The 24,752-nt window shown below is 42.0% G+C and overlaps 1 protein-coding gene across 5 annotated transcripts in view; it reads right to left on the minus strand.

The window, feature by feature from the left end:
* Positions 1 to 691: 691 nt before the first annotated feature.
* Positions 692 to 24,752, minus strand: part of KIF26A (kinesin family member 26A) — a 148,414-nt gene continuing 124,353 nt past the window's right edge. For all 5 annotated transcript variants that reach the window (XM_075926463.2, XM_075926464.2, XM_089778339.1 and 2 more), the window contains 11 exons: positions 19,120 to 19,329; positions 17,141 to 17,234; positions 16,408 to 16,670; positions 15,982 to 16,165; positions 15,519 to 15,678; positions 12,519 to 12,681; positions 8,573 to 11,954; positions 4,974 to 5,164; positions 2,947 to 2,967; positions 2,432 to 2,582; positions 692 to 1,106 (listed from right to left, as the gene is read on the minus strand). In XM_075926463.2, the coding sequence (XP_075782578.2) occupies positions 928 to 1,106; positions 2,432 to 2,582; positions 2,947 to 2,967; positions 4,974 to 5,164; positions 8,573 to 11,954; positions 12,519 to 12,681; positions 15,519 to 15,678; positions 15,982 to 16,165; positions 16,408 to 16,670; positions 17,141 to 17,234; positions 19,120 to 19,329 (4,998 nt within the window). In that variant the 3' untranslated portion in view covers positions 692 to 927. The remainder of the gene's footprint in view (positions 1,107 to 2,431; positions 2,583 to 2,946; positions 2,968 to 4,973; positions 5,165 to 8,572; positions 11,955 to 12,518; positions 12,682 to 15,518; positions 15,679 to 15,981; positions 16,166 to 16,407; positions 16,671 to 17,140; positions 17,235 to 19,119; positions 19,330 to 24,752) is intronic.

The following is a 24,752-nucleotide window of genomic DNA, read 5'->3' on the forward strand; positions in this document are numbered from 1 at the left end:
ATGGACCTAACTTAAAATTTACAAAAACTTTCTTCTTTTTGCTTGTTTGTTTCATGGTTTCAGTAATAAACATAGTTCTCAGTTCCTGTAGCTAGAGAAAAAAACAAAACAACAATGCCCTTTCTAGACTTCCTTGAGTTAGATTAACAACTCTAAAAAGATCAGATCCATGAAAACAGAGTTTAGTTACCAAGGAAGTAGTTAAGCAGTTAATATTTATATATTTATATATATGTATAAAAGGGAACACAAATTTTTATTTTGATCTGAAAAAGGAATAATACAAAAACAGAATGTAAAACAATCATCTTGAAATTCCATAATACACTTTTTCAATAGATAAATGTTCATAAAAATATCTTGAATCCTAACCAAGAAAACAATTATAATACAAGTTTAGTTCTGCTACATAAAACAGCTTTTCTATTAAACAAGAAGGCAAGTTCAGGTATGAAAACATAATTTACTTATTGCTTGTGCTACAATGTTGGTTGGTTTTTTTTGTTGGTTTTTTTTACACTGAATCATAAATACACTATACAGTATAAAATATTTTATAGGAATACATTTTGTGGTCTGCTTAGGTTTGCTGGCTTTAATTCTAGCACCAAATCCAAAAATGAAAATCAAATTAATTTTAAAGGCACTTTCATTGTTTTCATTGTTTGTTAAAGTCTTGGTTTGTACTAGATTTTTCTGCTCTTCTCTGTTAGAAACAAAGTTTATTTCTATTTGTATCTTTTTACAGTTCAGGTCAGGTAGAGGCACCATAATGATTTAAACATTCCAATTCCTCATCTGTATCAGTCTCTACAACATTCATTGTTGTTTTAATTCTTCACATTCCCACTTGCACTTTCTAATCCTTTTTCTTCTTCACGTTGGACAGTTTGGCTCCACTTCCTAAAGTCCCTTGAAAATCTATCTTCAAACTTCCACTTCTCGTACTCCATCTTGCACATCAGGTATCACTCCGATATCAAAACACGTCACTATCATGACATGTGACTTGCACAGATTAACACACTGCTCTAGTTCCTCTGTCACTTGTTCAAGTGCCTCCAGATACTCCTGAGACTCCTTATCAAGGTGAGGGTCAACCTCAACTGTTAGAAAAACCCAACATGTTTATATGAGAAACTGTCCACAACAAAAATATATATATATTTGAGGTGGAGAATTTAACTTCTTTAGTCATCGGTAACTGGTATTATCACATGAGGAAAAAAGTCTTATGGTAAAATCCTGTTCCCATTCAGCTCAAGTGAGTTTTGTCATTAACTTCACTGGAACCAGAATTTCACCCCAAGGCTCCAGTTTAGCAAAGTATGCAAATGTATATTTAAGTGTTTTGTTGGCATAAGGCTCTGATCGCTCCCAAAAATACTTATTCCATTCTACAGAATACCTCTAGGATTATAAAGCCCTATATATTTATTTATTATTAAATTATTATTATTATTATTATTATTATTATTATTTCAGTATTTGTATTGTTTTGCTTTTTTCCCTCAGATTAGACTGATTGGTAGTTTCTTAATTCTACTTATAATACCTCAGTATTAAAAAGCAATCCCATACCATAGCAAGATTCACTTCTTTGCAAAGTTTTTAAGGCCCCCTGTGATGGGGCGGACAAAGCCCAACCTCCCCGCTAGAGGCCTTTCAGCACCCTGGCCAGCAGCAGAAGCAGTAGAGAGATCCTCTGAGCAGGGTAGAGGGGCAGCCTTCACTGCAGCCAATCAGGATGCGGCAGGCTGTTATATAAGGAGCTGCTAGCTAAGGCCTGTCAGTTCCTTCCTGGAGCTCAACCCAGTCAGACCTCTGAGCTGACTGGGGAACACCAGAACCTTGGACAGTTCCAAGTGGGAACTGGGCTCTCTTAACTGAGCGGAGCTAGTTCCTGTGGCTATAGGCTAGCCTACAACAACTCCGCGGAAACCTGGACAAGGGAATTCAGCAACAAGGCCCTAGAGAAGGGCTAGATGAAATGGCATCCCGGGGAAGTGGCCCAGGGACGTGACCTCAATTACAGACTTTGAAACTTAGCAGGTAACTGCTATGTATAGGGTCCCTGGGCTGGGACCCAGAGGAGTGGGTGGGCCTGGGTGTCCCCCCCAACCCCACTGCAAACCACACCCGGGGGGGGGGGGGGTAAAAGAGGTGGCCTGAACCTTGGCCATGGACTGGACATTGATTCACCCGCAGACAGGCGAGTTAAATATTGCAAGACCCGCTTCAGCCACCAAGGGGAGCTTGCACACAGGACCGCACCTGTAACACCCCCAATTCAGCTAGCAATTTAAGCATATGCTTAAAGTTAAATTAGTCCTAATGAAGTCAATGGGACTACTTGTTAACTTAAAGTTAAGCATGTGCATAAGTTCTTTGCTAAATTTGCACATCACATTGATTTTGGTGAAATACTTACACTCTTCTTTCCATTTATTGGGATCCATCATCAATCTACACTTTGTTTCTTCCAACTCTTCCTTCAGACATTCATGCTTGGCCTTCACTTCTCTAATCCGCTGATGGCGCCTTTCTAAAATCTTCAGCTTGGTATTGAAATACATCAGACCCTTTAAAGACCAAAAAAAAAAAATTCCTACATGACTCGGCCTGGCCTTGCCTCTGTCAGCACCACCCAAGCCCAACCCACCTCATTACAATGTAATATTTAACAGAGCTTTCTCTCTTCACTGGAAGTGTGTATTAATGGATTCTAATCTACAGAAACAGCATGCTGCAATCAGTTAATTCATAGAAGTGAAATTAATGCTTAACATACATTTCTAATATACACAGAAAGTACCACTTTTTTTAGAGAAATTATTTTCTCCATTATTCCAGATAATAAAAATGGTCTAATAATATTAAATGAAACTCTGAATCTTTAACAACATTAGGACTTAGGAATTTGTAGTTACATAAAAGCATTCCTACCTTTTCAACATCCTGGAAAGGCTATTTTGAAAAAAATGGAAAAAAGGCATCAGAAGAATATAAGACTCTGGTCTCCAAAATAGAACTGAATTGTTTTCCAATTACAAGTAAATTAAATTCACAATATCCCTGATTTTATGTAATTCTAACCAGAATACTTTATTTAACTTTTTCATAGAATCCCAGAGCTAGAAGAGACCTCAGGAGGTCAGAGAGTCCGGCCCCCTGCCCAAAGGAGGACCAAACTTAACTAAATCACCCCAAAAGCTTCAGAGGTGTAGCCAAGTTAGTCTGTAACTGCAAAAACTAAAAAAATACAATGAATAGTCTAGCAGCACCTTAAAAGGCTAACAAAACATGTAGATGGTATCATGAGTTTTTGCGGGTACAACCCACATCTTCAGATAACGGGAGTATTTAAAAGTCCAGATAAAGAATAAATAAGGGAAGGCAGAGGGGGGAAGAATTTTTTTTTAAATAGTAACTTGAACAATCCAATTCACAAAAGGCTGGTAAGAATAATTTGCACCTCTATAAGTACCTATTGGTTGGTTGGTTGAGTCATTAGGATGTGGAAGGTAGTGTGCCAGCCAGCCAATATCTTTATTCATTCCTCCCTGATAGGAATCAAACTTATAAATTAAATTAAGTTCCAACCCTTCGCTGTGTATTTGGCTTGCGGAATTGGCCTGAAACAACACTGTGACTCTGAGATCCAATAATGAATGCGTGGGCAGATTAAAGCATTCTCCAACAGGTTTCTGTGTGTTGTCTTTTTGCATATCTGATTTGAGTCCATTAATTCTCTCCCACAGAGACTATCCAGATTGGCCCATATACATGGCAGTGGGGCATTGCTGACATTTGATGGCATAGATCACATTAGTGGGTGTGCAGTTAAATCATCCGAGGCTGGACTTTGTCAAACCGGGACTTAAAAACCTCTAGGAATGGAGATTCCACCACCTCCCTAGGTAATCCATTCCAGTAATTCACCACCCTCCTAGTGAAATAGTTTTTCCTAATATCCAACCTAGACCTCCCCCACTGTAACTTGAGACCATTGTTCCTTGTTCTGCCATCCGTCACTACTGTGAACAGCCTCTCTCCATCCTCTTTGGAATCTCCCTTCAGGAAGTTGAAGGCTGCTATGAAATCCCCCCTCACTCTTCCCTTCTGCAGACTAAATAAGCCTAAATCCCTCAGCCACTCCTCATAGGTCATGTGCTCCAGCTCCCTAATCATTTTGGTTGCCCTCCATTGGACCCTCTCCAATGCGTCCTCATCCTTTCTATACTGGGGGCTCAGAACTGGATGCAATACTCCAGATGTGGCTTCCCCAGTGCCAAATAGAGGGGAATAATCACTTCTCTAGATCTGCTGGAAATTCTCCTCCTAATGCACCCTAATACATCTTTAGCCTTCTTGGCTACAAGGGCACATTGTTGATTCCTATCCAGCTTCTCATCCACTGTAATCCCCAGGTCCTTTTCTGCTGAACTGCTACTTAGCCATTCAGTCCCCAGCCTGTAGCAGTGCTTGGGATTCTTCTGTCCCAAGTGCAGGATTCTACACTTGTCCTTGTTGAAGGTCATCAGATTTCTTTTGGCCCAATCGTCCAATTTGTCTGTCACTCTGGACCCTATCCCTGCCCTCCAATGTATCTACCTCTCCTCCAGCTTAGTGTCATCTATAAACTTGAAGAGTACATAAAGAGTTAATGACCCTGTAGTGGAGAGAGGCTGTAAAGTTTCATCAGGCAGGCTAGGATTATAAAAATCTTCTCATAATATATTCATTGGTATTCTTCATTCATGCCATCAGTTATGTTGAACACAATTAATTGTAGACAGTAATTATTTTCATTTTCTACATTAAGGGCACCCCAACATATGAATTGTAAAATTAATAATTATAGTGCTTTAATTGCAATCAATTTTCTGAATGCCATACTAGCATTCAAGCAGGGATTCTGCCTGTATATTGTAATTTAAGTTGTCTGGAGTTGTTGTAAAATATGTACTGACCTCAGTTTCCTCTTGTCTGTGTCGCTGTAATCGTTCCACATCATCAATCTCATAAACTTTAATTTCAAATGGCTCTTTAAGAGTGCCTGGCAAAGGTGGTAGATCAACCCACTGGCCAGTGACACTGGGCTTTCTTCCTAGGGATGAAGCATCAGGCAATGGGGCAGGAATCAGCCTACGACGCTGAAGACCTTATATTAAAAACAAAAAAGTGTTTTGCATCACCTGGAGCATTATGCATCCAAAACCTAGGAGTACTAGTGTATTGCAATATATGGCAACAAAGAAAATGTAGAAGTTTTTGGGATACTTTAGGGGAAATGCTTTTTTTATCTTCAGTTAGGCCGGATTCTTGAAGGCATTAGGTGCCTAACTTCAATTTGAAATCAATGGGAGTTAGGCATCTAAATAGTTTTAAGGATCTGAACCTTACTGTTTTGATAGGCTTTGGTGTGATCTTTGTTGTGTCTGTCTTTTGTTTGTTTGCCATCTAAACAACAGCTCCTTATACCAGGCTTCCCACATTTTGTTTGCCCACTTCCATCAGCAAGTACATTTCTTTTTGGGGAGCAAGTATGATCTCGTTCATTTCTTCACTCAGCAAAAATAGTCAAGAAGATTACGTGATGAGGTTGGCAATGTTTGAGGATTCTGACAGGTGATTTGTTCTATGCGCAGGTTAAATCCATGCAAGACTTGTCCACTGAGGTTCTCCACTTCACTGTACAAAACCATTCTTTCACTCCATCCCATTGCGTAACCCAACCCCCCTTTTTCTTCTATCATAAAGCCAGTTTGCCAACTTGACTAGAATATGACCTCATCTGTGCTCAACCTCCAAGCTGCAAGGTGCTGTGGAATTATTTCAGTGGGAGTTGAAGGCATCTGTCACTTAAGGCAGCCTCTAGCTATGCTACAACCTTAATTCTCCCCCTTCACATTCACACACAATTTCCACAATACAATAGAGCTGCAAAGGCCAGGCAACCAGGAAATTCACTTGCTGCTCCCAGATTTAAGAACACTGATGCCAAGATGCACCAGTGCAAAAGTTTCAAGACAGACTGTCTTGCCCCCATAAAAATGGGCATGCACGCATGTACAGGTATTTGCCCACATGAAGCTGAGTGTATGGGTGCATACTTTTTTTAAAAAGTGTCTCAAGTCTCCCTTAACTTTTTGAAAGACTAATTCTTAGGGATGCATCTGTCATTAACCAACAAGTGTACGGGGCAAGTTCAGGCAAAACTGAAGCCAGTGGCACTGATCTCCAAACCCCTGACACCGAAACAATGCAAGATTGTTATAGCTTGTGTTCTTTGTCACTTTCTGATGGGGAGAATGAGCAGCTTCATGCTTGATGACAGAGAGCTCAGAGGAAGAAATGTACATTACCTCTAGTGACTCCCTGTTCATGGCGATAAAGAGGAACACTGGACTCCTTGAAAGGAACTGCTTTCAAAACTTGCCCATCAAAGGACAGAATTTTTGAGGGAGACATGGCATAAAAATTATCCTCGGTGTCTCGAGTCTGATGTTTGGCATCTTATAATTATTGCCTCTGGTTTTGTGGATTAAAAGAGTATGACTAAGGCCATATTTAAACCTGGGTCTCCCAACAGGAGTCAAATCAATTACCATGAGATCAGGTCAGTTATTTTATAAACTTTAAAAAGGGTCAATGAAAGGTAAAAGTTCACCAGGCCTCACTGGAAGGGAAATATTTTGCTGTGTGCAAGAAAGGAGTTACCGGGTATAAATATGTTAATAAACGAATTCCTGCAAATGTGGAAACTTCAGGTGGCTGGGCCACATTAATCTATTCTGGATGTGTAATCAACTGTGCATCCTCTCCACAATCTCAAGTTATTCAGTCTGACTATGTCATACTTACAGGCCTAATCTTCCCTGTCAATTAAAATTCCAAATTTACAACTGCCTTCTGGCAGATAGAACCCACTGAAGTCAATAAACAGATGTAGCTGATCATATACACAGAGCAGATGAACTTCATGGTACTCAGTAGTCTCAATGTAAAGTCATTGAGGCCTCCTGTGTCCACATGGAACTGCTTATATACACATGGAGGAGTGCCCAAAGTTAATAACTAGGTTTCTATTGGCTTTGATGGGAACAGGGTCTCTCTAAGCACTGCTTTTCTAAAAAGCTCAAATCCAACAGAAGCAAATCTCAAATCCACATTCAACAAAAAAAGGTATCATTTACAAATCAAAGGCAAATTCAGTTGAAAAAGAAATAATCTCTCATATCTAAAGACCTTAAAAGCACTTCCTGGGGCCGAAAGGAACACAAACCCATCAGTGAGTAATGCCTGCTCAATATGTGTGCAACTTTACACCACTGTCAATATTGATTTGTAGGAGAGGCTTAGGAGGTTGACGTGCTATGAAATGAGAACTGCTGCAAATTTTGCACAAGGTCTCTGAACTGATTTAACATCTATCAAAGATACTTAGGTTGCATTGACCAGAAAGCAAGGTACATGAGTTTAACTCATTCTGTTGTGCTGGCACAAGTGAATGTCATGTGCACATACAGAGACTGCAGTAATTACACCTTTCCAATTGACATGTTAGATCCAGCAAGCCCATGCTCAGGAGAGTAGCTCTTACCCTTCTACTGCACAGTCGGGCTAGAAGTTAACAGCTGCAGGAGCAGCCTTTCAGTCAGTAGCTATCATTGCAGGAACTGCAGCAAATCCCCAATATCAACCAATATCCCCATTATCAATTTCTGGCTGGAATAGTAAAAAACTATTTCCAATACCTGGACATCAAAAGCCTGATTCTGAAGCCGTTACTCTCATTCAATAGCATTTACCCACACAAGCAGCATCAGTGAAGCCAACATGTAAATACCACTGAAGGTCAGTAATTTGACCCTTGTTAAATGGCCTATCACTTTGACTTTGTGATGGATTTAGAAGATTTAGGACAAAAATTAAGTGAATGGAAATCACACCTCTGAACAAAAACAGTTGCACTACTTATTCTTCTATCTCTTTCATAATTTATCTTTAAAACTTGGTTGAAAAACTACAAAAGCATGTTTTGTAATGAATTAACAGCATTCATCTACAATTCAGTGCCTCTTTTATCATATATCATTCTAAAAGATGCAATAAATCGTAGATGCTATAGTCCGGCAACATCCGTGGTCTGGAATGATTTTAGTTAGCCAAATGTCCACTTAACATGGGTGTGACCAAGCTTCCCAAGGCCCCATAATGTTTGTTTACAGCCACCAGTCCTACCTCTCAATGTCCTCTGCAGTGATGTAGCTCAAGAGCCCAATAAGCAGTGGAAGTGTTAGTAATGTATTGACCTCGTGTGATTCAATAAATTCTCTGGTTTGGCACAGGTCAGGTTCCAAAGGTGCTGGACTAGAGAGGTTCATCCTGTGTGCGTGCGTGCGTGTACACACACACACACACACACACACCCCCTACCTAAAATTCAAACTAAAGTGACCTACCAGTTTAGTTAAGAACCACAATTAAAACTCACTATAATATGATGAAAATATCAATGAATTTCTAAGACACTGAAAAGGCAAACCCAAGTCATAAATTTTTTTACCTGTTGATCTTTTCTTAGGGGACTTCAAACTCCTCATACGCCCAGGTGATGACATTCCGCTTTCGCTCATTGAGTCATGTGCAGAAGAGGCACTGCCTGTCGCTTCACTATCACGAATCATGCTTTCATAGCCACTGCTGCCACCACTGTGGTAAAAAAGAGCCGTCCTTCCCATTGCTGGTGGCAGCTCTCCACTTAAAACACTGCTATTATCACTGCCGTGCCCACTGCTGTATCGCTGAGGCCTCCGGGGCGCCGTTATTTTGCTGTATGGAGATGGCAACACTGGAATCTGTGACTTTTCATCGCTGAGATTAATACCACTGTCATTTCCACTATCAGAGTCTGTGGAGCCTCTGAAATGCCCCATTTTGACAGAATTGCCTGATACCAGTTCGTTAACCCGACTGTTGGCTGCCCTAATTGCTTGCTTTGTCCCCATAATAGTTCCTCTGCCAGGTTTGTTGTTAACACCCTGCACAGATCGGGGCGCTGTTTTCCCACTTGGAGGAATGCTAGAACTTTTTCCAATAGATTGAGTCAGTGACTTTACAGAGGAGCTAAGAGACTTTGACCCATTGGTAGAAAGGCTGCGGTTTTTGTTACCATTTGCTGCAACTTTCTGGTTAGTTGTACTTTTTGCCTGGTTGCTTTTACAGGGTAAAGGTGCAGTATATGATGGTGGTGAAGTCACAGTAGACGCTACAGGGGGAACTCCCAGCCGTGGGACCGATCGTCCCGTTCTACCATTGTTAATGCTAACATTGCTGTTTTCCCTCGTTGTGTTTGTTTTGGATCCAACTGATGTCAGACTATCACACCTTTCCAGAGACATGTGACTCCCATATCTATGAACAGCTTCACTTTTAGATGCCTTTGTCTTTAAACTGGAAGTCATTTTAGGCAAAGAATGGTCCCCCTTGAGACTTGTTTTACTGCTGGTACATTCACTAACCCAAGATCCAACTTTTGATCGTAGTTCTGCCTCTTCCTCAGCTTTTGGTGCTGCAACTCTAGCACAGTCCAGGCCTGCAGCTTTGCCTCCATTATGTGTCACCACAACATTTTTCTGTTCGAGGCTTGATTTCCGTACAGGCGGCGTTGGAGGTATGGTCCCATTAGGCCTAGGTAGCATGCTTGACTTCTGTGGTACACTCTTCTTTCCCAGGGATGTTTTCAAGCTGCCAACAGCAAAGGCAGCTTCAGAACTTCCCCTGGTCAAACCGTCGGATGGAGCACTATTACTATGTGCTACTGGCATCACACCCAGCGTAGTGGCTCCTCTCTTAAGCTGTGGCATTTTTGTTGCTGCTTCAGATTTCTTAGTGGCTCCTGTGGAAGATTTGCAAGCCATTTCACAACCATCTACAACTCTTTGAGAGCACGCAAGCATAGTCTGTGACTTAGTTGGCTTGATTGCACTGCTGAAGTATTGGGCAGCTTTTGTTGGCTGCTTATCAGTACCAAATGGTTGAGATTTCTGAGACAGCAGAGATTCTGCAGCTTTTGCTTCCAAGTGATTATCCATGCGCACTAGCCAGGGATCTTCAAATATACTGTGTGGATTCCACTGTTCCCTGCCTACAGTGGCATTATTGTGGGTTGGAGATGAGGTAGTTTTTGTTTTCCTAGGAAGACTAGAATGTATTGTTTCTATCACTGGTGTACCTCGAGAGTTGCTAGATTTAACTTTCATGGGCTGATCAGCTACACAAAAAGCACTTTTCATCTGAGATGCTTTGGTTAATTCAGAAGTGGTGTGGGGGCTTTTGTTGATGCCTGAAGACATTTTGCTAGAATTTATACTTTCAGTTTCCAGCTCCGAGAAACAAAATCCACTGTCATTCAGGGAGCTTTTCAATGGGATGGTCACATTGGGCAAATCCAAATTAAAAGGTTCTTCGGACTTATTACAGCTGTAAGAAGACTGGGCGACAAAACTGTCACGGGACTGGGCTCCATCACTTTCAATTGTACAAATGCTAACTTCACTAAGCCAAGAACTGATGGAGGAACGTCTGCTGCTGGAGAATGGATCCTCGGCAAAGGGCAAAACAATATCAATATTTACACCAGTAGAGCTTGCCTGTGAGGTATAAGCATCAAACTCATCATTTATACTGCTAATAATACTAACAGGCCTGGAACCTGATGCAAGAGCCTGAAGGGAGCAGTCGCTGTTAAAGCTAATAATACTAGAAGGCCTTCCATTATCTAAAATTCCACTGATAGATAGCTCCTCTACCACTGTAAAAACAAGCTCATCTTCTCCATTCAGCTCCACAGGCTGCTGCAAAGTCACTGTGGTGGTCAGTATATCCCGGTCAAAACATTTACCTTTCAAAGCGGAACGGAAACTATGTACCTCAATAGCACCAGATTGGTTCTCGGTGTTACTGCCAACTAGAAATGTACTTCCTACCAAGTTGTGCTCAGGTTTGCTAGCCATCTGCTTACTCATCCCCACAGGAGGAGTCCGGACTGCACTGCTATTGTCCAGTTCTGAACATGGTTCTTTGGATCTGAGGGCATGATCTTTCTGTTGTGGAGGAGGGGGTGCAGGGCTTGGTAAAGGTCTCTTCACATACGAGGTCTTTTCTTTAACTACACGTTCAACTGTGGCCTTACTCTGCTCTTGACTCCTTGCAGGGTTATATTTTGAGGATTTCGGTGAATCTGTGATTGTCTCTCTCTCGCCATCCGAGCCCGAGCCCAGTTTTTTGCCTTCAGCTTTGGTTTGCTGTTTGGATTGTTCCACTTTGAAGTGAGGGGTACTCTTTTCATGACAGCTGCCACCCTTTTGCACAGCAGCCTGGAAATGAAGATTATGTCCTTTTTTTGGAGAGACAGTTTCCTGTGGAACACATTTTTTATACCCTACAGATGGAGAAGATGGTTTTTCATTTACCAATTTAGACTGCACATTTTCGACCACTGTCACTGGACCACAATTTGATTCAGCAGGTGTTTCTCCACAAGCAAACTTGATAGGTTCCTCACTTCCATCAATAAATTCTAACCTTTCCTGCAATTCAGCAAACGTGTTGCACTTAAAATGGTCCTTGTCGGAACTTCTAACAATAGCAAAGTTGTCTTTGCTTCTCTTTTTGTTAAGGGAAGGAATTATGGGAACAAACTCTGGAGGTCCTTCATTATCTGTTAGTTCCCTGTCGGACAAAGCTGCACCATTGGGACCAACATAAATGACAGTATCACAAGATTGTTCACTGCTGGAGGAATAATCGGGATCACTAGAAATAGTCAGTACAGGAAGATCAGGGTCAAGTGCTACAGTCCTTGGGTGAAATGGTCTCAGGTGAGGTGGTCTTCGTACATGGCCTTCTTCACATGAACTTTCTCCTCCAGATGAGCTGGATGCATACTATTATAATAAAGAAAACTTGTATTAATATTAAATGTATTTATAAGGAGAGGAAATCTTAGGGTTGTTCTAATTCTCTGCTCTGCTTTCACCATTGATCACAATTGTGTCTGGTAGAAACATTTACAGTATGAAATTAAACAAAATGTGTCACCACAGACAAGTTTCATAACATTAAAATATTATGTTGCCTTTCAATCTTAGTATCTTACATTCTTGCTTCATTGTTTTTTGATTCAAACAAATTGAACCTTTTCTAATAACCCCACGTAAAAAAATCAAAGGAATTTTTGCAGTAAGCCCATATAAAAAAAATCAAAGGAATATGCATATATATATGCATGTGTATATGTGCATGTGCATAAAATGAAAACACAAATGTTCCAGGACTAATAACTAAGTGGAATAATAGCAGCTTTGGGCCAACATGTTTGTCAGTTTCTCTACCAAGCTTTGATGCATTTTGTATTAGTTCTCATTGTTTTTAAGTCCCACATTCCCCAACCAAGGGGTTCAGAGAATTCATTTTCAATTAAATTAATTGCAGCTTGCTTGTACACCAACCTTGGATTTCTTCTTTCTCATTCGATGGATTCGTGATGCAAGCTGAATTGTCATGAGAGTTTCTGCATAATTTGCTGGGGAGTCAGATATATGAGCAATCATAGTTGTTCTACAGTTGATGTTCCCAAATGATTCTCTGAGCAACATAGTCAACTTGTTGTCCCTATGTAATAAATGATACTAAGATTGTTTAAAACAATTCTAGTTCTTTTTGCAGATGTTTCTAAAACACCAAGTATTATATTTTCATTTTTATGGTGTGCATCTATATATGGTATAAGTAGATCTGAGATTTACATATTGACAGATCATGTATGACAAGTCTAAGTATATATACACAGAGAAACCACATTATTTCCTCTATCAGCATATTTTAGACGTGTAAGTCCTTTGTTAATTTGAGCAAGTCCAGTAATTCACTTTAAAAGCAGTTCACCATGATACTTAGTACTATCCAGACAGCTTACAAGTACGACTTTATCTCCTTAGAACTCTGGCGTTTTGAATGCACAATCACCATCGGTACTTAACCGACGTGATCTACCTTGTAATGATAAATAAAATAACTATGACTAAACAAAGACAGTCAAGAATACCCTAATAAATATATTAGGCATCAAGGATATTTTAAGCCCTGTCCCACCTAATTCCTTCTCTGCCACTTTAAAAGCAACTAGAACTTGTTCATTCTGACTCTTCCTGTCCTCCTACTCTGCAAAGAGGGAGCCCATACACCAGAGGTGGGCAAATTCCAGCCTGCGGGCTGGATTCAGGCCACAGGGTTAGTCCCTGGTGGACCCCCGCCTCCATGTTTACCTGCACCTCGACAGGTATCAGAGGATCACAGCTCAATGTGAGCGGCGGCTCAATGTGCCAGTCTGCGATGCTTCCCGCTGCTTGCATTGGATGCGAATGGCAATTCATGGCCAACCAGAGCTGCGATCTGGAGGCACAGATAAACGTAGCGGTGGCAGCCCGCCAGGGACTAACTGTGCTGGCTGTCAGTTTTTTTTATTGCCCACCCCTGCCGTACACCAAATCCACAACTGGAAGTATGGAGAAGAAAAAGTTCTGCAAAGCTTCCCCTTAGTGACAATAGAGACGCCCACTGGATATTATGCCTGGTGAAGCAGCCCACTAGACATTCCATTATTCAATGGGAGAAGAGAGATGCCCTGAATGCCCATCTACTTGAAAAGTCTGATAACCTGAACACTCATACACAGCCTGATCCATAGACACAGATGTCATAACATACACACCTTTCTGTGGGGCTATCACTATATCACAATGTTCATAACTGAAATGTTAATGTAATTCTGACATTTACTACGGCTTATGTGCCAATTTAGGGCCAGATCCTGACTCACATTCTGCCCACTGTGCTTTAGCAGCACAAATCAGGTGGCTGCCTGAGGATTTCCCCTGGGAAAGGGGGAATCACCAGATGGCATATGGCCAACAGTCTTCAGCCATAGCCAGTGCAGCTGAGGTGTCATTATTCTCTACCAAAGTTGCCAGAAAAGCTACTTAGGAACGGAATGCAACTGGCACAACTTAGAACACTCAGGGCTGCTATAAGTTGCTCCTCAGAACTGGCTTGGCACTTGTTGGCCTGTGTCTGGGAACCATCTTTACATCTCTGCTCACTGAGCTGAGGTAAGTAGCAGAGGGCTGGTCCTGAGGATTTGGCCATTCACTATTCTCATCCATTCACTCAGCTGGCAACTGGCCTAAGGAAAACACCTGCTTTCACCTAATACAACATAAAAGAACACCTGCTTCATATTCCGCACTGGATAAATGTGATATGACATGAGAAATAAATGAGGCACCCACAACTCCTCTTAGTAAACAGCAATTAAACTCCAGGGCTGTGTCTACATTGGGACCCTTTTCTGGAAAAGGGATGCTAATGAGACACTTTAGAATTGCAAATGCCGCGGGGGATTTAAATATCCCCTGCGGCATTTGCATGAACATGGCTGCCGCTTTTTTCCGGCTCGGGGCTTTGCCGGAACAAAGCGCCAGTCTAGACAGGATCTTTCAGAAAATAAAGCCTTTTCCGGAAGATCCCTTATTCCTCTTAAAATCAGACTGGCGCTTTTCTCCGGCAAAGCCCCGAGCCGGAAAAAAGCGGCAGCCATGTTCATGCAAATGCCGCGGGGGATATTTAAATCCCCCGCGGCATTTGCAATTCTGACTTGTCTCATTAGCATCCCTTTTCTGGATAAGGGTGCCAATATAGACACAGCCCAGGACTAAAGGCCAAATTCTATCAGTGATGACTGTGGCAGGGATGTCCTCTTGAGACTGGGCGCCCTACAGATATGTACTAAACTTAATGCATTCCCTTGCCATGATAGTAACAGACACACTCTATAAATCCCACATCGAGCTCACATCCATCAAGTTACCATTCCCTTTTCCACACACGAACGGAATATGGTCTTAAATGTTTTTAAATGCAGTTTTTATTGGACACATGAATTTGTGCAACCTGCTGAATGGACACTTTATTTATATCCCTACTGATACAATCCTCACCATTGTTACATGCACAGTAAAGCAGTCTGATGCTTCTTTAAATTTCAACAAGACTTCTTCATTTGGAAAAAGGACAAAAAGTTCCCTGGTTTTCAACCAGCTGGCCAAATTTTTCAAAGTTTCAACATTTCAGTGAAAGAAAAAACCACTTATTTTACTTTTTTCGAAGTGGACGCACACACCTTTAACCCAACTTAGGTATATGCCACAATGCATATGATTTTCATATGATTTTCAGACCACTATGCAGATCAATAACACATTATGGGACGCATATTATATTAACACAAGTGTCATTATAAACTACACTGGAGACCAGGTAAACATGGCTACGCACATCACTGGAAAAATTTCCATTGACATGAGAGCAATAGATTAGCAAGCCCTTGATATACTTTATTTGCAAGATAAAACTAGAGGTATTTAAGGCAACGTGCATGGTAATTTACTTACTTGTATGGCACATGTTTAGCACCATTAATTAAGGCTAAAATTACATTGCCCAGGGCAGACAGAGATAGGCACAGAGAACTTCCCCCATCTCGGCTCTTGCTCAGCACTTTTTCACAGCTTCCTAGATCAATGAGATGCAGACGGCTCCGTCCTCCGGACACTAAAAGGACAACAACGTTTATACACACATTCACCCAAGCAAGTGGACCAGATTAGCTATTCAGAATTTATTCAAATGACAGAAATAATGAATGCAGCATGGGGTAATGCCTGAATTAAATATTAATGGTAGACTACATATGAATAGCACAAAAGATGATATTAGCCACATCTACCACAGTTAGTGGCATTTCTCCACTGCTTCTGGGTGTTGGGGGAGGGGGGATTCATATACTGCATATTATTTATCATCTAAATTAAAAAATATTAATTTAAAAATAGAGTGTGGAGTGTGTGATCTTACTTCCTCCTTTACCACTCTTCTCCATGCGATACTGGTAAATATGAAGAGTGAAGAGCATATGCGAATTCCTCCTGTCTTCTTCATCACACTCAGGTTTGCTGGTACTTCTGGCAGCAATTGCAGCATCAAGGAAAAATGCAGCTCTCTCGGCAGTTGGGGCCCTAAGCTCACTTTGGTTTTGAAGCTTGAATATAAACAAGAAAATGACTAATTAAAGCAGGGGTGAATGTTTTTTGCTGATCAGGCTAAGTCTCTAGGGCAATAAGAGAAACAAATATGTACACCATGGGAGTGGGGATTATATATTAAAGACAATAAAAAAATTAACATCTTAAAAATTTTCATCATCATTGTCAGATAAAAGGAAATAAAAAGCAGAGGAAAAAAAGTCAGGCTCAAAAGCCGACTTTGTGATATCCATCATACCTGGGTTCCACATATCGGATCCTCTCTCAAATAAACCCCTGGAGACTGACCATCCTGAAGGCTGCCAGTGGCTACTTCAGCTAACAAATCCTTAAGGTTTTCATCTTTGCCACTGATCTCCACAGCAGATACTCTAATAGAGAAACGAGTCCCAGTTTTTTCTTTGCGTTCATTGATTAACTTGAAGAGCCAAGAAATTGCACAGGGGATAATACCAAGGCTTTGTGTGGAGTTATCTTTGCCAATCATGGTATAAGATTTACCTATAGAGGAAAAAAATATATAAATTTATCTTTCGCATATAAAACAGTTTCTTCTTATGCAGCTGCCAATTTACATTATATGCCATGTCCTGTATAGCTAGCTAGAGACAACAAATGCACAAATGGTTTGTATGTATTTAATTATTAATCAGTATTTATTCAATTAATTTTGCCATTTTTGTAACTCAAACCCAAAGCAAATTAATTTTTAAAAGAATCTCTGATCTTTTCATTTTTATCACAACATGCTTATAAAAGCTTGTTCATAGATAAGATAATCTGATGTTACATTTTACCTTTTCAAATTAAAACTTAAGATCTCAGTGTAGAAATAAACCACGATAAGTTTGCAAAGCTAATTAAAAAGAAATTCTAATCTATTCGTACTCCAGATTTATTGTTCCAGAAGCTGACAGTATGTAATTACCAGGCTGACATAGTAATTAACTGTAACGAATTTGGGAGCTCACCAAGCTTGACATGACCATAGCAAAATATGCAACCATCTGCACCATTCACAACAGACTGGATTACTTCTGCTACTGTTCCAGAGCATACCTCTGCCTGAAAGAAAAATTGGAGATGAATAAGTTACACAATACACTCTTTACTTCTCGCCTACATGAAAAGAATTGTATAATATTTCTGAGGCATAATATTTCTGCCTATTTTTATGGCATTTTTCCTACTATTTTAGTAACTATGTTCCATTTTTTTAAAATAAAAGCTGCTGTAACAGCCTAAAATAGTTTCCAATTCTATTATACCAATTCCCTTGAAATATCGATTCTATGACTAATGTAGCAATTGAACACTATCCAACCAAGCTTGCTGCTGGTATAATAGCTTAGCCAAAGGTTTTCAGTGATAGTAACAGCTTCAGTGAAATGAAGCTAGCCAAAGAGTGCTTGTGGAAATTAAAAAGTCATTCATACTGGAGAAAATGCATTGAAGAACCCTGAATAAGAATTTCTAAGTATCTGCTTTTCATTTACTATAGAAACAATATAATTGGTAAAGGGAATTCAATAAATTCTCCAAGTATACTAAAAATAGTTTATCAGCATATATAAGGGTTTCAAATGTATACTAGGATTTATTTAATATAGCAATTGATGGTGTAAACATATTAGGCCATACACTTGTGAACAGTGAGCATAGATACATGTCAGCATTCCTGCCCTAGTCATGATGATACAGGAAGAAGTTTGATTCTAGCCATCTTGAAATAGTGGAGAGATGCCACTTCAGAGGCCCTCCACAAGAGCGTTGAAGAGTGTGGCCCAGAGATCGCAGAGAAATCCTATCACGGCTGAAGACAAGGAAGTTTTGCAGTTGACATCAATTGGACCAAAATTTTACCTCATCTCCTTTTCCTACTGCATGTGCAGCACCCAAAGCAACAGCAGCTGCTGCGCATAACCATCTGCACAGATTATTGCAACTTTCCGTACGAATAGACTATACTGGTCATTAGGGTGGCTCAAAGCCTAAGTATTGCTGCACTTGCAGTTGCCCTGGGGTTCTGAGTGAATTGTTATGCCATTTTCTTTGCGCTTGCCAGACTTTAAGACTGCAATATGTCTGTTCATGTATCCAATATTGGAGACAAAAAGCATAAACAATGTTTTTAACCAAAATTTGTCTTGTTTATTCAAGTTAAATGACACTCTCAATGGGAATTATTTAGATTTTCAGAAAATTCAATTTTCTGATCGAAAAATGCTCTCTGTCCATTTCAAGTCTTTTGTTTTACAGCTTCTATCATTTTTTTTTTCTGCTCCTATTGGGCGGTCTTAACTACACAACTTCACCAACCCTATCTATTGGCCTTCTGTGCCTGTTCAATTTCAGCTCTTATTGCCTATGAGCACACCCCTTCCAGCATCTGGAGAAGGGAATGCATGACCAACAAAAGAGTGAAACTGCCTATTCAGGGAGTGATGTCAAACGTGCAATGTAAAACTGAAAAGGGAGAGAAAAATAAAATCTTCCCTGCTCTCTTTCAATTATAATAATCTTATGGGTTTAGTTGTAACCATTGTCCCAACTCAGCAAAGTACTATACTTTAGGCATATGTTTAAATCTATCCCTGATAGCAAAATACTGAGGTCAATAGGGTTGTACTCCCAATCCCACGGATTTAAAAGGTTTTATGACATTCAGTTAAAAATGTAAATTTCAAGTTGACTGGGCCTTTAAGCAGCACTAAAAATACATAGAAAGTATTCATTCAGCAAATTTATCTCCATGGGTATGGTTTCTTAATGTCACTCTGGGCTAATCTGAAACAGTGAGAGTTTACCCACTATTAATTAGCATGTTTCCCCAGAAATTTTACTAACTCATTCAAGCAAAGGTCACCAGAAGCAATAAGGATCTCTTACATGAATTAAAGTGGTATGCCCACAGGAAGAGCTGTTAGAGTTCTATGTTTATCTCTAGTACCTGAGAAGCATCCTGAGGGAATACTGCATCAAAGGCAAACATCTTTGGGACAGCAACAGTTCCTCTCCTGTGACCTAAACTGGATGGTCCACTTGCAGACGGATCATAAAGAGTGATTTGCTTTTTTCGTGGATCCACTTTTAGAAAAGACATGGATTCGGATGTGTCATGTGGTCCTTGAGAGGGACAAATTCTCACCATCACCTTCACCTGCAAGTAGTTACAAGGAAATGGATAACTTTAGTTCCTACTTACAGCTAACAAAAATAACTTGCAGAACTATTTTCTGTACAATTTTTACAGTTCGACTCAGAATGACTTCTCCATATACTTACAGCTAGATTGTCAGCACTGGCTTCCACTCTTGTGCCTACAATTAATTCATTTTAAAAGGTACATTTTTACTTTAACTTTTAAATCTCTGTGCCTGATTTGCAGGTACAATCAATGCTCAATAAAAATGTGTACCCACAGAAAAGGAGGAATGTAGCAGGTTCTTATTTACAAAAAGATCTTATGTTCACAAATCGTGTGACCTAACAGATCCTTCCTGAGTAGCTATTTGAATAAACCAAGAATGTTATATGAAAAAAGCCAGGGAGTTCTCACTTTCAATCCTCCTAACCTGTGACATATTTTAAGTCCAGTTCCTCCCTTACAAAAGCGCTGTTGCTGTAATCCATATGGTCAGATGCCTTTCAGAGCTGTAAGTCATTGCTAGGGTCCTTCGTTGGCTGCCAGAAGGGTTATTGTCCCAGCACAACTAGGACCACTTTTGGGCCACTTATAAGGCATCAAAGGAAGGAAGGGAAAAGAAAACAAAAATTAAAGCTCCAAACCTTGAAATCAACCCACTAAAAAGGTTATAGACTTTAAACATTTGGTTCCTACATGCAATGTTCTAAGGTTGGAGTGTATTTTTAGACAAGACAACTCAGATACTTAGTCTCTTTTGAAAATTGCAGTTAAATGCCCAAAACCCATTGAAATCCTTTTAAACTCTACGATAAACCCAGTCTTTGTATGAACCACCAGGAACTCAACGTAATGCTGACCTGCACCAGTCCAAAGTGGATGTGAAACTCTACCATTCTGCTCTGATGGCCTTCTACTTGCACTTATAACCTGCTGCTGATGTAATTCCAATAACACACCAGTACAGTTTTGGATGGTGGGTGAGGCTAAAAAGGCACGTTTGTGGAACTATGGATATTCCTAACCTTCAACAATTGGTTGTTGACTTTACCCAGAGACGTGCATTCTCAGGCTTCCCAACATTAGTTTATTACACCTACAGTGTTAATATTGCTGTAAATAGACAATTCGAATTTAACAGTAAAAAAAAGACAAAGAACCTATCTTAAGTGTTCGCTGTTATTACATTTGTTCTGAGTAAACAGCAGTTATCCCCAGCCCTTTAGCCTTTCACTGAAAGAAATAACTGCCAAAAAGAAAATGAATTGCCATTCAAAGATTAGTTCAACATGGCCTGCCAATAGGGGGGACAAAAGGAGCAATTACCCCAGGGACTGATGATTCAAAAAGGGCTCGGACTGCTGGAATCCCAGGCAATTGGAACACCACTGTGGCACGCTCCAGGCAGCTGTGAGGTCTGGCTACCCCCACCAGGAGCATGGAGCAGGTCCCCCCCACACCTTGCCGAAGGAGGCTGTTGACCCCATTGATTTGAACTGATGCTGAAATATCAAAGGTCAAATTATGCCTTTAAGACACATTTGTACGGAGGGCAGTATAGTACTTCAGTACAGCCTGCAACTTAGCAAGGCACGCAAGCAGTCCAATATACACAGAGAACCGCACAGTTTATGCCAGTGTTTAGGATCACCATGCAAGGACAGGAGGGAAGAGGGATATAGCCCTGCCCCTTGTGAGGTGTGGACATGTAGCCTAAAACCATGGGATTAATGACAGACTTAGCTAGGCACATCCTTAAGTATCCTGCTGAATTGGGGCCTGTGACCTTATAAACTGTTGAGGCGGGGGTATATTGGAGATTGCATTTAGCTGCCCCCCCCCCCCCAGTTTTATTTTGTACAGCACAATCAATTCAGAATGCTAAATTGCATGAGGCATCCTGTATACTGAACCAGGGGTGTTAATATCCATTTCTGACATCACTGGAAAAATATTTCCTAAATTAGGGGAGAATTTTCAGAGCTATTTCTTTCTCCAAAGGAATGAAGAGATTAAGAAACACACGTACACACCAACCAACCAAAAAAACCCCAAGACCCTATTTTAGGCCCTTCAGGTAAACATTACAGGAGGCTTCAGGGAGGGTAATATTGCATCCTCTGAACACGTTAGCCCTGGTAAGTGGTCTCAACGCTTTGCTTTCTTCTCTCTCTGGTACTGATCTGAATATGAAAAGACAGTCCTAGAAAATAAGCGAACCTTAAAATAAATGAAGCAGCTGCTTCAAAAGAGAAAGTGCATTACAGGTGACAGCTTCAAGGCTGATTCCCCATAAAAGCTGCATGAAGCTAGCTTTGTGTGCTAGAGTGCTTCCCTCAACCTTGACATACCACCAAGATACTCAGTAAATAACCTTCTCGATGAAAAAACAAAAAACAAAAATCCACCACACTTCAAAATCACCTAATTAAAGTGAATTTTAACATATATGCTGTTTTCAAAATGCATCTATAAACTGTAGTTTCCTCTCTCTCTTGGACCTATTATTAGATTGTTACAGGAGGCATTGGTATAAAAGAAAAATTGGTTTGCTTATGACCTCAGCAGCAAGTTACCTCCAGTAGCCGCATGCTAGTGCCTAAACAAACAAACAGGGTTTCATCCTTAGAAAAAGTCACAAGTCAGCCTTTCAAGACCATCTCTCTGGAGCCATAGGATATGGAAATCTCTCACCATAATGGATCAGACTCTAAGTCTATCTGGTCTCCAGGGTCACGTTCACTTTTAAACGAAAGTAAGCTCTCAAGGGAAATGGAGGGGGAAGGGGGCCTCTTTTTTATTGATTTGTCCATAACAACTGCTTTGCGTGTGCAGAAAAATATTGACTTCAGATAAACCAGTTTTCCCATCTCCAGGTGCATCTGAATTCAAATGACAGCTAATGTGGGTTGCCTACTTCAGCTACGCTTTACTCCAGTTACGTCCTAGCCATCACTGTTGAAAGGCCATACAAATGAAAAAGAAGGACTAGACTGTGTAACTCTTACTCACGTTGGTGGGCTGTGACGGGGCGCTCCAGCCCTGCACTCAGACTGGGGAGGAGCTCGCCCCGCAGCCCGAACAAGCGCCGTGCCTCCAGTGTTGCTGCGCATGTTCCTCCTGCGTGCTGGGTGATTTAAACCCCAGCAGTGCTGTGCAGGGGGTGTGAGGAGGCGTCAGTGCTGATGGGGGAAATGCAGCCGCCAGCAGGGAGAGCGGGAAGGTCCCAGCTGGCCCTGCGACCTCAGACTCCGGAGCTGACTTCGGCTCCTGGATTCTGGCCCCAGGAGTGGGCCAGACCAGCTCCCCAGCGACCTTGCGGCTAGAGGGTGTGAGACCACCCATGCCGCCGGGAGGGGCTCAGGACGGGGGATGAAGCCCCGAGACACTCCCTCCCCCCATGGGGAGAGGTGGACACTGTCACGGAGGGAGAGCCGGTGACTGGGCTGGACCGAGCAGGCTCCTGGACATGGGAACCTTGAGACATCCCAGCAGGGATTGGAGAGATGCCCAACGCACCCAGACCGCAACGGGAACAGAGCAGAGGACGCCGGCGTGGGCAAGAAGACTGCACCCTGCTGGATGGCGAGTGGTAGGCAGGGTGTCGGTAGGGAGTGGCCCAGGGTGGGGTTAGCCTGAGCAGTTGGTGGGTTTCAACGTTTTCCCCCCACCAACTGGGTAGTGGCTGTTGTTCCTACCCTTACGGCCTTGGGCCCAGGTCCCCCTACCTCCCGGTGGGCAAGAGGCAACGACCCCAAGAACCTGCAGAGAAGTGGTACTTTGGTGAACTCCTCAGGGGAGAATTAGCCCAGGGGGTATTGAAGGGCCGAGTGATGTGGACCCTAAAAAGCAGGCCCTGAACCCTCCCTTGGGGGGCAAAAAAGGGGCGAGCAAGAACTCAAGTCCTACAGCCTATACTGAAGCACCCCAGGAAATGTGGCTACCTGAGGGGACATTGGTTCCTGTCTCTCAGGTGCAGCCCTTCCCCAGGGCTAGAGTAAAAGTAGGAGGGGCCGCCCTCTTGACATGGGCTCATTAATGTCACCAGGAAGTAGAAGAGAACTGCTCTTGTAAATGTAATGCCCATGCCTACTGAGTATGGTGTGCTGTTCCATGTAGTGCAGGGGTGCACAATAATTTGCCAGGGGAAAGGGAGGACACTCCAAGATTTTGGAAAGTGGTCAAGGGCCGCAAGCTTCCATGGTATTAATAGAGGAAGTGCAGGGTCTGGTGCAGAAGGAAGCTTGGGGTAAGGGATTGGGTGGAGGAGGAAGAGTGGGGTCTGGGAGGGAGTTTGGGTGAAGGAGTCAGTTGTGACCTAGAGCAGGGGGCTGGAGTACAGGATTTTGGAATGTGACCTAGGGCAGGAGTGGAATGTGACCAAGGGCTGGAGCCTGGGGTGCAAGAGTTTGGGTTGTGACCTAGGGTAGGATGGGATTGTGATCTGGGGCAAGGGATTGGGGTGCCAGGTCTGGGAGGGGGTATGGTTGCAGGAAGAGGGCAGATGGGGAAGAGAGGGGCTGGGGTGCCAGAGACAGGCTCTGGCCAGGAGACTTAGCAGCCAGCAGCCCAACCAGCCTGCCTGTAGAGCTTAAAAAAGTTTCTCAGCCAGGCAGACAGCTTACCTGCACAGGCTGCAGGCCTATTGCTTGTGTGAATAACTGAGCTGGAGGAGAGGGGTCTTGATGCCTTCATGTGCTGCTTCTTATTCAAAACAGGTAGTTCCCATTGGCCAGTTTGTGGCCAGAAACCAGCCAATGGAATTGTGCTGGGGGTGGAAGCAGCATGCCTGAAGCCTTCCCCCATCCTGCCTCTGGGATCACTGTTTTGAAAGAGAAATGGCCCAGCAGCCGCTTTTCTGAGTGGTGTGCGGGACAAACAGGGGAGCCTGTCTGGAGATCCCTGCCATGTCCCTGGGCCAGATCTGGGCCGTATTTTACCTAGGCCTGATGTAGTGTCACTTAAACCACTTATAAAGAGAGAGCATCTGCTCTACAGCTGTAGCTAAGAGCCAGCTGCTTTCCAGCTCAAGCTGTAGTGTAGAGGCTCATGCACTAAGCTTCAGAGGTCCCGGGTTCAGTTCCACCTGTCAGTGTTACATAAACGTTCATCAGCTTTAGGAAGGACTGCAATAGTAATGGACCTGCAACACGGGAGAGACAGGTTCATGGCCAATCTTGGATGCAGTTTGAGAGCACTACAAAATGCTTTATTGCTACATATATCTTTCTCCAGGTCCACTTGTTCAGAACCCGCTTTGTGTGACAAAGTCCATATTCTCTGCAAGGTTTGTGCTAGGATACAGATGCAGCTTAAGAACAAACAGGGTATTAAAAACAAAAGGAAAATAATGCTATCCTGATGGCCTAGTATAGCAGTCCTCCAGCAACCCCACATGCAACTTCTCACAGACTGGTCCTGAGGTGCCACTCCAATAT

Source organism: Pelodiscus sinensis, chromosome 5, assembly GCF_052426305.1.
Source record: "Pelodiscus sinensis isolate ZL-2025 chromosome 5, ASM5242630v1, whole genome shotgun sequence".
Lineage (NCBI taxonomy): Eukaryota > Metazoa > Chordata > Testudines > Trionychidae > Pelodiscus > Pelodiscus sinensis.